At 40.2% G+C, this 13,611-nt stretch overlaps 1 protein-coding gene across 3 annotated transcripts in view; it reads right to left on the reverse strand.

Annotated features, from left to right (window-relative positions):
• The window catches only part of LOC148529144 (uncharacterized), a 486,130-nt gene that overhangs the window by 118,348 nt on the left and 354,171 nt on the right, over window positions 1-13,611 (reverse strand). For all 3 annotated transcript variants that reach the window (XM_088468693.1, XM_088468692.1, XM_088468691.1), the window contains exons 86-87: window positions 12,713-12,784; window positions 11,318-11,353 (exon numbers count right to left, since the gene is read on the reverse strand). In XM_088468693.1, coding sequence (XP_088324819.1) covers window positions 11,318-11,353; window positions 12,713-12,784 — 108 coding nt within the window. The remainder of the gene's footprint in view (window positions 1-11,317; window positions 11,354-12,712; window positions 12,785-13,611) is intronic.

A 13,611-nucleotide genomic window follows, 5' to 3' on the forward strand; every position in this document is an offset into this window, starting at 1 on the left:
ACCACCACAATGGCTTTGAAATGAAACAAACAAGATGTGCTTTAACTGCAGGCTTTCAGATTTAATTTGAGGGTAATTACATCCAAATCAGGTGAACGGTGTAGGAATTACAACGGCTTTTATATGTGCCTCCCACTTTTTAAGGGGCCAAAAGTAATGGGACAAACTAAACAATCCTAAATCTAACTTTCACTTTTTAATACTTTGTTGCAAATCTTTTGCAGGCAATTACAGCCTGAAGTCTGGAACACAGACATCACCAGACGCTGGGTTTCATCCCTGGTGATGCTCTGCCAGGCCTCTACTGCAAATGTCTTCAGTTTCTGCTTGTTCTTGGGGCATTTTCCCTTCAGTTTTGTCTTCATCAAGTGAAATGCATGCTCAATCGGATTCAGGTCAAGGGATTGACTTGGCCATTGCATAACATTCCAATTTTTAGCCTTAAAAAACTCTTTGGTTGCTTTTGCAGTATGCTTCGGGTCATTGTCCATCTGCACTGTGAAGCGCTGTCCAATGAGTTCTGAAGCATTTGACTGAATAGGAGCATATAATATTGCCCAAAACACTTCAGAATTCATTCTGCTGCTTTTGTCAGCAGTCACATCATCAATAAATACAAGGGAACCAGTTCCATTCGCAACCATACATGCCCACACCATGACACTACCACCACCATGCTTCACTGATGAGGTGGTATGTTTTGGATCATGAGCAGTTCCTTTCCTTCTCTTCTCTTCCCATCACTCTGGTACAAGTTGATCTTTGTCTCATCTGTCAATAGGATGTTGTTCCAGAACTGTAATGGCTTTTTTAGATGTTGTTTGGCAAACTCTAAACTGGTCTTCCTATTTTTGTGGCTCACCAATGGTTTGCATCTTGTGGTGAACCCTCTATATTCACTCTTGTGAAGTCTTCTCTTGATTGTTGACTTTGACACATATACATCTACCTCCTGGAGAGTGTTCTTGATTTGGCCAACTGTTGTGAAGGGGTTTTTCTTCCCCAGGGAAATAATTTTTTTGTCATCCACCACAGTTGTTTTCCGTGGTCTTCCGGGTCTTTTGGTGTTGCTGAGCTCTCCGGTGCGTTCTTTCTTTTTAAGAATGTTCCAAACAGTTGATTTGGCCACACCTAATGTTTTTGCTATCTCTCTGATGGGTTTGTTTTGATTTTTCAGCCTAATGATGGCTTGCTTCACTGATAGTGACAGCTCTTTGGATCTCATATTGAGAGTTGACAGCAACTGATTCCAAATGCAAATGTCACACCTAGAATCAACTCCAGACCTTTTACCTGCTTAATTGATAATGAAATAACAAGGGAATAGCCCACACCTGTCCATGAAATAGCTTTTGAGTTGATAGTCCCATTACTTTTGGCCCCTTAAAAAGTGGGAGGCACATACTGAAACTGTTGTAATTCCCACACCGTTCACCCGATTTGGATGTAATTACCCTCAAATTAAATCTGAAAGTCTGCAGTTAAAGCACATCTTGTTTGTTTCATTTCAAAACAATTGTGGTGGTGAATAGAGACCAAAATCTGAAAATTCTGTAAATGTCCCAATATTTATGCACCTGACTGTATATATATATATATATATATATATATATATATATATATATATATATATGCACACATATATTATATATACATACATTTATACACCTGATTCACCTAATTTAGTTGGTCCCAGAATCTGGATTGTTGAAGATGGATGATCCCTTTACTGAAGATCATTGTGTTCATCCATCAGTAATTACAGGCTGTGCACACTGCACAGTAATCAGGGGGGCGGGGCTGAGTGGAATAGAAGAGCTCCAGAGAGCAGGCACTGCTGTGACTGGTCCCTTCCAGGCAACTAATCGATAGTGGAGAAGTCCCTAGTTGCCCGGGCACCTTCGATTTAGCCTCTATTGGTGAGGGGGCGGACTGGGGAAGGGGGGGTCGCAACCCGTGGATGGGGACGGGGCCTTGGACGGCCACTGGCAGGCTGCTGTACAAGGAAAAAGAAATTCCTGTCTACAGCAGCACAACAGATGCTGTGGGCTTGTTTTGATGGGAGGGACTGGAGCTGCAGCTCGACCCACCCCATTGTTAATCCGGCCCTGTCCCCGGTGCCTGAAAATAACCTCCCACCAAGTGCCTAAACTTAACCTCCCCCTCCCCGGCACCCTAAACCTAACCCTCCCCCCTTAGTGCCTAACCGTAACCCTCTTCCTAGTGTCTGACCCTAACCCCTAATGCTAACCCTCCACCTAACCCCAGTACTTGCCGGGATTCTGACAGGTATAGGGATTCCGGCGCCGGCATTCTAAGCACGGCAACCCGGCTGTCTGTATTTTGACCGGATCCCCTTATTCCATGTGCTTTTGGGCCCAATTGCATGAAATATTTTTCTCATTTTTATAGCATATAGAATGAAATGTGTAGAATGCCTCCGGAATGACAAGCAGCTTATGTGATGACCCAATAATGTGCCTGGGAAACTCTTCATTTCCTAATACTTCACAATAACCCTCCGATCTTTTTGTTGCAAATTACCTGATAATTCTGATTAATAATTGCAAGTCTTGTAGAAATATTTGATTTAAATGATAAGAAATCAACTAGGTAAATGTTCTATATCTGTTTCTGCACACTAAAAGCCATTGGGAGCATAGCTAATACCTTGTTAACATGCATCTCTTGGGAGAGAACAATTACATTTAAATGGTTATAATTTGGGCATCATAAACCAGGGGTCTATCTTGGGGTCCGAGCGCCCCTGGCAAACTAAGGGACTGGCACCCCCCTCCAATGACTGCTTCTACTTGAAAAAATAAAAAAACACACACTGGGGGTAGATTAATTCAGACACCTGTAGAAATAGGGAGAATATTTTTTTTTATTTCTCTTTTTAATATATATATCTTTTACAGAACTTACTCTATTGCAAACCACTATTTACTACTGCCAAAAAACACAGGAAAAGCATGAAAACATAGCATCAAAAACAAACATGCATTATGGGTAAAATAATTTACATATATTCACTGCATTATGCTTTTTTAACTCTGCCATATAGTCCACTGCTATCTCACACACAATAATAAAAACAGTCCAAAAGGATCATGTCTTAATCCTGACACCTGAGTATCTACAATCTATAACAATCATGGTCAATCCCCCATACTGAGAAAAAGATATATTTATTGCTACTTACACTGGGGGTAGTTCAACTTACACGCCTGCAGAAATAGGGAGACAATATATATATACTTTTTTTAATATATATATATATATATATATTTAGATTTTTTCAGTTATAACACTTACTACATGCAAGCACTGTTTATTAATTTCTATATGTCAACAACACAGGAAAAGAGGGCATCAATAACAAACAAGGTGCATTGTGGGCAAGATAATTTGCATATATGCAAATTACCTTGCGAATAGAGCATTGTGGTTGATGTGCTTGCACTCTTTTCCTGCAAGGTTGACATATGGGAATTAGTGAGTGGTGATAGGTATGTGGTGGGTATTGTGGGAGAAGAGATATATTAGAAAAAAAAAAAAAAAAATTAGTCTCTCTAATTTTAAATGTTTCTGATATAAAGGGACATATAAGAAGCCTGATACACATAAACAATCAATGGAGGATACTGATAAGAGCAGAGGAGACAGCAGGAGACCAGGGTTTGTTTACTAATGACAGCTGTCTGCGGGACACTGCGCAGAGCAGACAGGAGACCAGTGATGATTTGTTAATTATGTCTGGTGGCAACAGTGCCCCCCTCAGCCGGCGCCCCGAGGGCCATCTAGGCCAATAGGAAGATACGCCCCTGTCCTAAACAACAATCCTTCAAGATTTTGGACCAAATATGAAGATTTCTGTTGCTATATACAGTATGTGGTTTTACACTCATACACAGTACAGCCATGGCCAAAAGTTTTGAGTATTGGCTTTCACAAAGTTTGCTGCTTCAGTGTCTTTACACCTTTTTGTCAGATGTTACTATGGTATACTGAAGTAAAATTACAAGCATTTCATAAGTGTCAAAGGCTTTTATTGACAATTACATTAAGTTTATGCAAAGAGTCAATATTTGCAGTGTTGACCCTTCTTTTTCAAGACCTCTGCAATTCGCCCTGGCATGCTGTGAATCAACTTCTGGGCCACATACTGACTGATGGCCGCCCATTCTTGTCTAATCAATGCTTGGAGTTTGTCAGAATTTGTGAGTTTTTGTTTGTCCACCTACCTTTTGAGGATTGACCACAAATTCTCAATGGGATTAAGGTCTGGGGAGTTTCCTGGCCATGGATCCAAAATTGTAATGTTTTGTTCCCCAAGCCACTTAGTTATCACTTTTGCATTTTGGCAAGGTGCTCCATCATGCTGGAAAAGGCACTGTTCGTCACCAAACTGTTCTTGGATGGTTGGGAGAAGTTGCTCTTGGAGGATGTTTTGGTACCATTCTTTAATCATGGCTGTGTTCTTAGGCAAAATTGTGAGTGAGCCCACTCCCTTGGCTGAGAAGCAACCCCACACATGAATGGTCTCACAATGCTTTACAGTTGGCCTGACACAGGACTGATGGTAGCGCTTACCTTTCCTTCTCCGGACAAGCATTTTTCCAGATGCCCCAAACAATCTGAAAGGGGATTCATCAGAGAAAATAACTTTACCCCAGTCCTCAGCAGTCCAATCCCTGTACCTTTTGCAGAATATCAGTCTGTCCCTGATGTTTTTCCTAGAGAGAAGTGGCTTCTTTGCTGCCCTTCTTGACACCAGGCCATCCTCCAAAAGTCTTCGCCTCACTGTGCGTGAAGATGCACTCACACCTGCCTGCTGTCATTCCTGAGCAAACTCTGCACTGGTGGTGCCCTGATTTTAAAGCTGAATCAACTTTAGGAGACAGTCCTGGCGTTTGCTGGATGTTCTTGGCACCCTAAAACTTTCTTCACAACTATTGAACCTCTCTCCTTGAAGTTTCTGATAATCCGATAAATGGTTGATTTAGGTGCAATCTTACTAGCAGCAATATCCTTGCCTGTGAAGCCCTTTTTGTGCAAAGCAATGATAACTGCGCATGTTTCCTTGCAGGTAACAATGGTTACCAGAGGAAGAACAATGATTTCAAGTTCCACCTTCCTTTTAAAGCTTCCAGTCTGTTATTCTAACTCAATCAGCATGACAGAGTGATCTCCAGCCTTGTCCTCGTCAACACTCTCAATTGTGTTAACGAGAGAATCACTGACATGATGTCAGCTGGTCCTTTTGTGGCAGGGCTGAAATGCAGTGGATATGTTGTCTGTGAGATTAAGTTAATTGTCATGGCAATGAGGGACTTTGCAATTAATTGCAATTCATCTGATCACTCTTCATGACATTCTGGAGTATATGCAAATTGCCATCATAAAAACTGAAGCAGCAGACTTTGTGAAAACCAATGCTTGTGTCATTCTCAACACTTTTGGCCATGGCTGTACATATCAGCTTACAAAACATCAGTTTGCATTCACTGGGGATATGTACAATCCAGAGGTGGAACATTACATCACTAAGCCCCATACGCATCCCAAAAAGGTAGAAGTCTACCAAACTCCCAGCGCTAATATACTGAAATTAAAACTCGCAAATGTTGATAAGCAGCAGGTGTTTAGGAGTTTGGTGTGAACTCCAATAGAGAATGAACTCAAGAAAACAAAACAAACACTGGCCCTCATTCAGAGGCACTCGCAAAATGCGAGCGGTCGCTCTGAATGAGGGCGGCCGCTTGGCTTTTGAAGTGCGGCCTCCTGGTCGCTAGCTAAGTTGTGAGTTACCACCCACAGCTTTAACGACCGACCAGATTGATGGTCGCGATGGTCAAGACCATCGCGACCATTGGGGCTTGCGAATAGACCCTAAGGTTGGGTCTCGGCAACCGCAAGCCCCAGGGAGCTTCCTGCTCTGATCGAGCAGGAAGCTCCCCACTGACATCACTGCTGAAGTCAGTGCGGCTGCCCACAAAACAGCTGGCTTTCCTTAAGGAACGCTCCCAGTTTGTGAAACCACGCCCCCGCCATACCTACAAAACGGGTCGAGCTGTCGATCACCAATTTCTCTCTCGCTCTGGGGCTTGCGCACGCGCAGTGCGGCCACTGCGCGTGTGCAGGGCCTAAACATTGACCCGCTTGCGAGCGCTCAGTGCTTGCGAGCGGGTCTGAATGAGGTCCACTGCGCTGTAATCGCGGCTGACTATGAAATCAATCATGCATAAAAATGTCAATACACTGAAGTATAATGAATGTAAATATTTTTTACTTATAAATAAATGTGTAGCATAAAAAGTAATAATAATAAACACAAACAGTAAAAACAATGCATATAAATATGTCTGGCACAAATGTGCAACATAAATGCAATTACAATGTGGCTAAAAATGAGCATGAATATATGAATTCAGTTCCAAATGAATTATGAATAAAATGTTGATGTTTGTAGCAGATTTGATTGAATGTATTCTTGTGGAGAATTGTCAATTGTGATTATAGATGAAGAGCTCTAAACATCCATGTTAGTAAAAAGTCTTGAAAAAGTCTCTAGGATATAGAGACGAATCGCATTGACATCACCTGCTGCTGTATTCTCTTACTGTAGCCTGAAAAACCTGTCTGCCCGGAGAAGCCTAAGAGTTAACCGACCGTGGATATACAGATAGCTGAGCTTCCTGCATTTGGAGCTCTGCACAGCGGCAACACACTCTCTCCAATCACATTTCACTAAGAGAGAGTGAGACTACCAGCTCGCCGCCCATACCAGCATCCATGCCACCGGTTGCACACTCTCACGGGGATACCACAAAGCCCATCCGGAGGTCCCGCTCACCACCAGTGTGGCTGAATGGAGCTCAATACCTGCGCTGGGACGCCAGCATAGTCTATTAAGACTCAACCACTCACACAGGTACAAATAAAGAAGACGGCTACAATTACGTTTTTACTAGACCCCATAGCAAAATTTGGAGGGTGGGCTCAGCAATGCAGTCCATCCTACCACGGCCCCCTTTCTATTCTTATAAGCATGCTTTGGGACCTGCGGATGTACAGTGAAGCAGGGCCGGATTTACCGCTAGGCAACCTAGGTGGACGCCTAGGGCCCGGCCGGGCCCCCTCCCCCAAAATCTGGCCCTGCAAGGCTGCCTTCCCCTGGCTGTACGTACGTCCTATAAGGTCCCATACTGGCTCCCGCTGCATACTGCACAGACTGACTCAAATGCACCGCCAGTGCAGAGCGCCGAGCGCATGATCAGTCAGTCCTCGTGATGCTTGTGATCATGACATGTTGCAGCATCAACTGTGTTACATCAAGAGAGGAGGGGCGCGGTAAGTTCCGCCCGCCCGCTGATCTGTCACTGTGGAAGCATAACTGTCCAGTCTCCCACTTCAGCGACAGTGACAGCCTGCAGTCAGTGACCTGCCGGTGGATATCAGCTGGCCTGCTGGCTGCTGAACTTCCCTGCAGTCACATTTTCTGGCAGTGCCAGCATTTTCCGGCTGTCATGCTGCAGTGCCACTAAGTCAGTGCTGCCCCTCTGCGTTTGCAGCCAACAGCAGGAATTGGAAGGTATCTGGAGACAGACAGGAAGTCTGGATTTGCTTCTTCCCACTGAGGCAAACCCAGCCCTCCTGTCTGTCTCCAGATATAAAATGTGTCTTATTCGCAAAGTGATGCGAATAGGGTGCTTATCTTCATGCAAAATGCCACTGACACTGTAACGTAGCATTTCACATGCAGATACACCCGCAGTCGCATACAGAATATACTGTAAGCATGCCGCATATCATTTTAATCAGCAGAAGTTGCTAGTGCATCCTATTTTGCATCACTTTGCGAATAAGATGCATTTTAAGTTAAAGACCGGGTGGCACAGCGCTCACGTGTTATGTGTAACACAACTTGTAGCACAGGGAGGATAGATGTATGTGGAAATACATGTACACATTTTAATGATTTTTAATTGTGAATGTCTAATGCCGAACCTGGAATGTGAATAGTGACCTTCTAACAGTATTCTCAGTTCAAACTGAAATACTTTTCAATTATTTAAAATTTGTATATAAATAATGTATGATATAGGTCTGCAAACTTGAAATGCGATCTACGAACAGTGCAAACAAGCAATACTTTTTGAAATGCTAATTCGATGAGGTGTATTGACAATTATATTGTGAACATTTTCACTGACGTCAAACTGATGCAATTCTATGGAAATACAAAATATGCAGAACTACAATGCTTTGTTATGTTGGAAAGTGCATTTATTTGACCACACTTTGCAGTTCAAGTTGGCACACACCAACTTCACGGTTCTTTGAACTGCCCCAGAAGATCAGTCTACTTTAACCCTTTTATCTATTTAAATGCTTTTTTTCCTCCTAAAAATTACTCCATTTCCATTGTCTTCATTTATGTCTTAAATTAATTATGAAGTTAGGAGGCATAAACTAGGTATACGACGAACGATATATCGGTAGCAGATCGGCTGGTATGTAACCCAATATGTCTGTGAACGACGTCGTTCAGCCATATCAGTTCGGGTCTCAATATAGCCTGCAGATATATTGATGCACCTGCATGTGTGTATGGGTGACCTGCTTACAATTGCTGCCGGGACTGCCTACACTGACATCACAAAAGAATACTACCTTCGGTGTGTGTCCTGTCATTATTTTAAGATTTATTTTTCAGTGGGGGTACTGGTGCCGGGCAACCAGTAGTCCCACTGTGAAAAAAACATTATTACGCTATTATTATTACTATTACTCCTGCACCCACACCCAGGAGTTCAGGGAAGAACCCCCGGGCTTTAGCGCAGGCCTGTGGTGCTCAGGAGATGAGATTATTGGGGACCTCACCTAACCTGGGATCCCTATCTTGGGCTGACTAGTTTGGGGTATTATGCTTTTGCCATGGGATCTGTGAAAGGGCACCCTGGCTGTGGCATTATACCTGGCTAGCGGTGTTTGTTTTAAAATTATGGGGAACCCCACTCCATTTTATCCCCATGTTTTAAAACCAGGAAAAGCTCACAGAGCATGGTGCTGGTTCATTGAATATGGGGGACCCCTACAAATTTTGTCTCCCTATATTTTTTGAACCAGGACTGGCTCACAGAGCCCGTGGCTAGTTGTGCTTTTGAGGAGGGCCCTATTTGTTTGCTGTCAGAAACACTGATTACACTGATCTTGTATGTTTATGCTAAACATGCTGCTCAGGAGGTACAGCAGTCATTTAAAACTTCTATTTTGGACCGAGTTGCTTAATTTACACCTGTGATTGCAATCATGATTCTTGGTAAATTTTCGTGTTATCCTTCCTGCAAGTTTGGCCGATGGTGTATTAATTTCTATTTGTGATTTCACCTGTGTTTTGCAGAGAGAGTCATGATTTCTCAACCATAAATTTGCAAGTTTAAAAATTGGACAAACACACCTAATAATGCAATCTCGACCAAACTCGATTGTTAGTAAATTTACGCCAGGGTCTGTAGACCTATGTTTCTATGAAGTTCTCCAAACTGCACTATTATAGTGGAACCAATAATGCTAAAAGTAATACTTTTTTCATACTACGAAAATTGCTTCTGTAATTAAATAACACACGCTTTGCTGCTTATATTTCTTCCTCTGTGTGACAAAGATGTGGGCTTTCTACACACGTAATGTTAAAAAGCGTCAGCCATTTATGGATGTAAGGAGGTTGTATCTTAATGTTTCTTTAATATTTCCACTGAGATTTAAGGTAACAAAGTACAGGACAATAACAGCAGCTAAAAGCATCACTGAAAGGCAATTACAGATTGACAGATGTAGGAATAAAACAAGTATTGACATTTAAAAAAACAAAAAACACAGTTGTATTTTTGTAAGTAAACAGCACAATGATGTACACAGTTCATGTTGTGATGAATTTAAATGATTTAATGAATAATTTAAAGAATAAACATTTTAGGAGTCTCTTGCTCTCATTTTTTGATATAATACAAATTAGCAAATTGCTGCAGACTTAAGGCCTAAACACTTATATAATATAAGACACTTCATTGCATTATTGTAAGAAACAATATTGTCTAGACAAGTATTTGAAAAATGCTAAATTTGCATTTTCAATATAACATGTAATTAAATACAAACAACTTCACATATGTTGTTAACTCCATTAATTTCAAATGGGAATTTTATTTCCTGCACTAATCCAAATGAAAATTAAGTAACACTAAATAGATGGCACTGAATAAAGGTGCTGCACTAATGGTTTAGGTACCAGCTGGGAGATCCAACACACAATCAGCCAATCAGAAATAGCTAAATAGTGTCCTGTATTAGTTTAATAGCTAAATAGTGCTGCTAAGAATCTTCATCACTGTGTGTTGTTCTCCTAAAGGCATATTTGTGGATGCATCCTTGTCTAATTGAGCAGTAGTTACTGTATGTGTACTTGTTGTTACTGAAATCGCCCACAATATTGTATGCCATTTTTTTTGTACTATATAATAAATTCTAAAGGAGCCCACTATATCCATCCATCTGTCCATCTATCTACACTATCTAGTCTTCTGCTGTGTAACATGTAATTTAAATTCACACGTGGACAATAGAGAGAAGCAAAACAATTAGTTCATCTTCATATTTAAAAAAAAATGAAGGGCGCCTTTGATTAATTAACATTTTGGAGGGATGGGAGCTGGAGGGAAGCTCCAACAAAATTGTCCTATTGAAATTCGAGCCATTTGTTTTTTTACATTCTGGCACCAAGCTGTACTGTCGTCAGTTATTGCGCACACTTATTGTTACTAAATGCAAGATGACATATTATTATTGTTAGACAGCAAGGTGAGAAAACAGGTTATATAGAAAATGAAGCACAGTACAGTGCCTTGATAGGCACACCATTTTGTTAGTATTATATTGCCATTACCATTACTGTAATGACCATCAGCAAAACCTTATATATTGCAATTAGGTGCATTCAGCTATATTCACCACATACAGATTACACACTGAACCCATCTAAAACCTGTCAGAAGAATTTTCACTCAGCTTAATTAAGGTATATAAACATCTTAATCTATCTGGACTGTGCTAATTGACTGTATGTATAACTTTACTTTTTTATTTTAAAAATCGCAACACCATACCTAAAGCAAGTATAGTTGCATTTATAAAGTGTTTTTGTGGACTATTACATGGTAGAATCAGGCCCACATGACAAGAAGTTTTATGTTTTGTTCTATAATTACAGATAAACAAACCCATGTGACTAGGATCTAGAGTCTGTACTCACTGCACTTCCAGGAAGTCCAGGTTCACCAGGATCACCCTGTTGTAAAAGAAATGAAATAAACTGTAATGATGGCCACACGTGGAATTACATGGTTGTGGAGATCCAGATCTGGTCATATTCTGGAAGTAAGATGATTGATTACAAGAAGTCCATGCACTGTGGCTGGCTTATAGTGCATATAACACACAACACAACAATGAAAATGTTTCCGATGTGAATATAGTTACTTCTAATTGATTTCAGCATGCAAAGAATGAATATGACATTTAAAACTCTCAGTTAGCTCTGAGTTCCGAGCTATAACCCATTTATGACGATGTAGGGGTATTCCTAGTGAAGTGGGCAGAATAGAGAGAATCTTACCAGCAATCTGCGTTCCGCGCAAATGGGGCGGGGCCTAATGACTCAATTAAATGAATCAGTTATTTGTCCCCTCCCCTATTCAAATATATACGATTCACGGGATTACCCCCACAAGATAACTGTGGTGCACTGAGTGACAAGCATAGTGAGCGATTCCACCAAGACATTTCAGCAATGGAACAAAGATATCAGAGTAGGTGAATCACTACTGTTGTACAGTGACAAGAGATGCCCCAAAAGAGGAGTACAAGCGACAAGCAAAGAGAGAGCACCCCCATGAATAGGCCACTATATTAGATAGTACTTTCGTATGCTGTATGTTTGTTTTGTGACCTTATATGTGATTGATTGAATTAAAACAATTGTTATTTATTTTCTATCAAGAAAATATCAGATTATTTTAAAATAGCTTTTCACTATGACTATATTACTAATGTACATACAGTATAGTGCAAGTAGTGTAGCTCAAAAAATACAGCTAGTAAAAACATTCTGAAATCATTTTAGTTTTTTTTTACCTCAAATTAGTAATGTATGACTATTTTTAGAAAGGAAACTAATGAAAAGTATTAATTTGTTGTACAGTTCAAAATATGAATGATCTACAAAATAATCTGACCAAATTATAAGTGAGCCCATCTTTAGTAATTTAAGCAACATTTTATTTACAATTGTAAAGCGCAACGGAGTATGTTGCGCTATATAGGAAACTGTTAATAAAATAAAAAAATAAATTTAATCTTTTAAGACTCCAAACTGTAGATACTGTATACTGCAATGTACTCATTTTTATCCTCATGGAGGATGGGATTTTAGCATTTACAGTATACCACAGCTCTTCTTGATAACACAACAATGAAGGCTACACATCAACTCCAACTGTGTACAATACCATTTACTGAATACAGTGTGGATTATTGATATAAACATAATTATTATTTAGAAAAATAACTATTTATTGCAATTCTTTTGTCTTAAAAATACTCCTTGTTGTTATATGATTGTCTTAATAAAAGTAGTTATTCTACCCACCTTCTGTCCAACGGGGCCCCGTGCTCCAAATAATCCCATAGATCCTTTTGAGCCAGCTTCACCTTTCACACCCTGTATAGAATCAATGACATGAAGATGTATTATGCATAACAAGAAGGAATGACAGGTGAAAACTTTACAGGCAGTTAGTAGTTAGAGTGAAGAATATAAGATGGAGAACTTCTACAGTATTTGGAGTAATAAAAAAACATGTTTTGTTTAGGTTAGCTGTTTTTTTTTTTTTTTATGTACTATATATTATGTGTTTATGCTAATTACTATTGCTGGGAAACACTCAAAATGTATTATTATAATTATTATTATTATTATTATTATTATTATTATTAAATAGCTGTTGTCCGCAGCTTATCCCATCATGAAATAGCTTCTGGAATTTTTTTTTTTATTTGAGGTGTTATAGCTGTATTGCATTCCATAGGGGCCCTGTCACAAGAGTGGCCCAAGTGACCAGCAGCGCTATACATATTGGTGACAGCAGTGTCTTCACACACCACTCACACCCATGTCACTATGTGCCCTGTGTACAGACTGCTATGTAGCCGATCCTATTCAAGTGACCGCTGGCCCAAAGCATCTCTCCCTCCAACCATTACCAGTCAAGTCACGGTCCCACACCTATTTCTTGCATTGATAATGTCAATATTTTCTTTATTTTAATTAGTGATCAGTTTTAACTTAACGGATGGAGATGAAACAAAGTGCAGGTTATTTCTAGTTATGCAGTGTTCATGAAAATGGGTTCAGTAGTTTTCTGGCAACTAGGAACAAATAGACCTAACATTCTTATTATATTAGTATTGATTATTATTATTATTATTATGTCATGTGTCAGTGTTCTACAGTGGAGTAACAAGGCATAAAATATTGGTATACAAGGG

The sequence above is a fragment of the Taudactylus pleione genome, unplaced genomic scaffold (assembly GCF_031769625.1).
Source record: "Taudactylus pleione unplaced genomic scaffold, aTauple2 ptg000086l, whole genome shotgun sequence".
In the NCBI taxonomy this organism is placed as follows: Eukaryota; Metazoa; Chordata; class Amphibia; order Anura; family Myobatrachidae; genus Taudactylus; species Taudactylus pleione.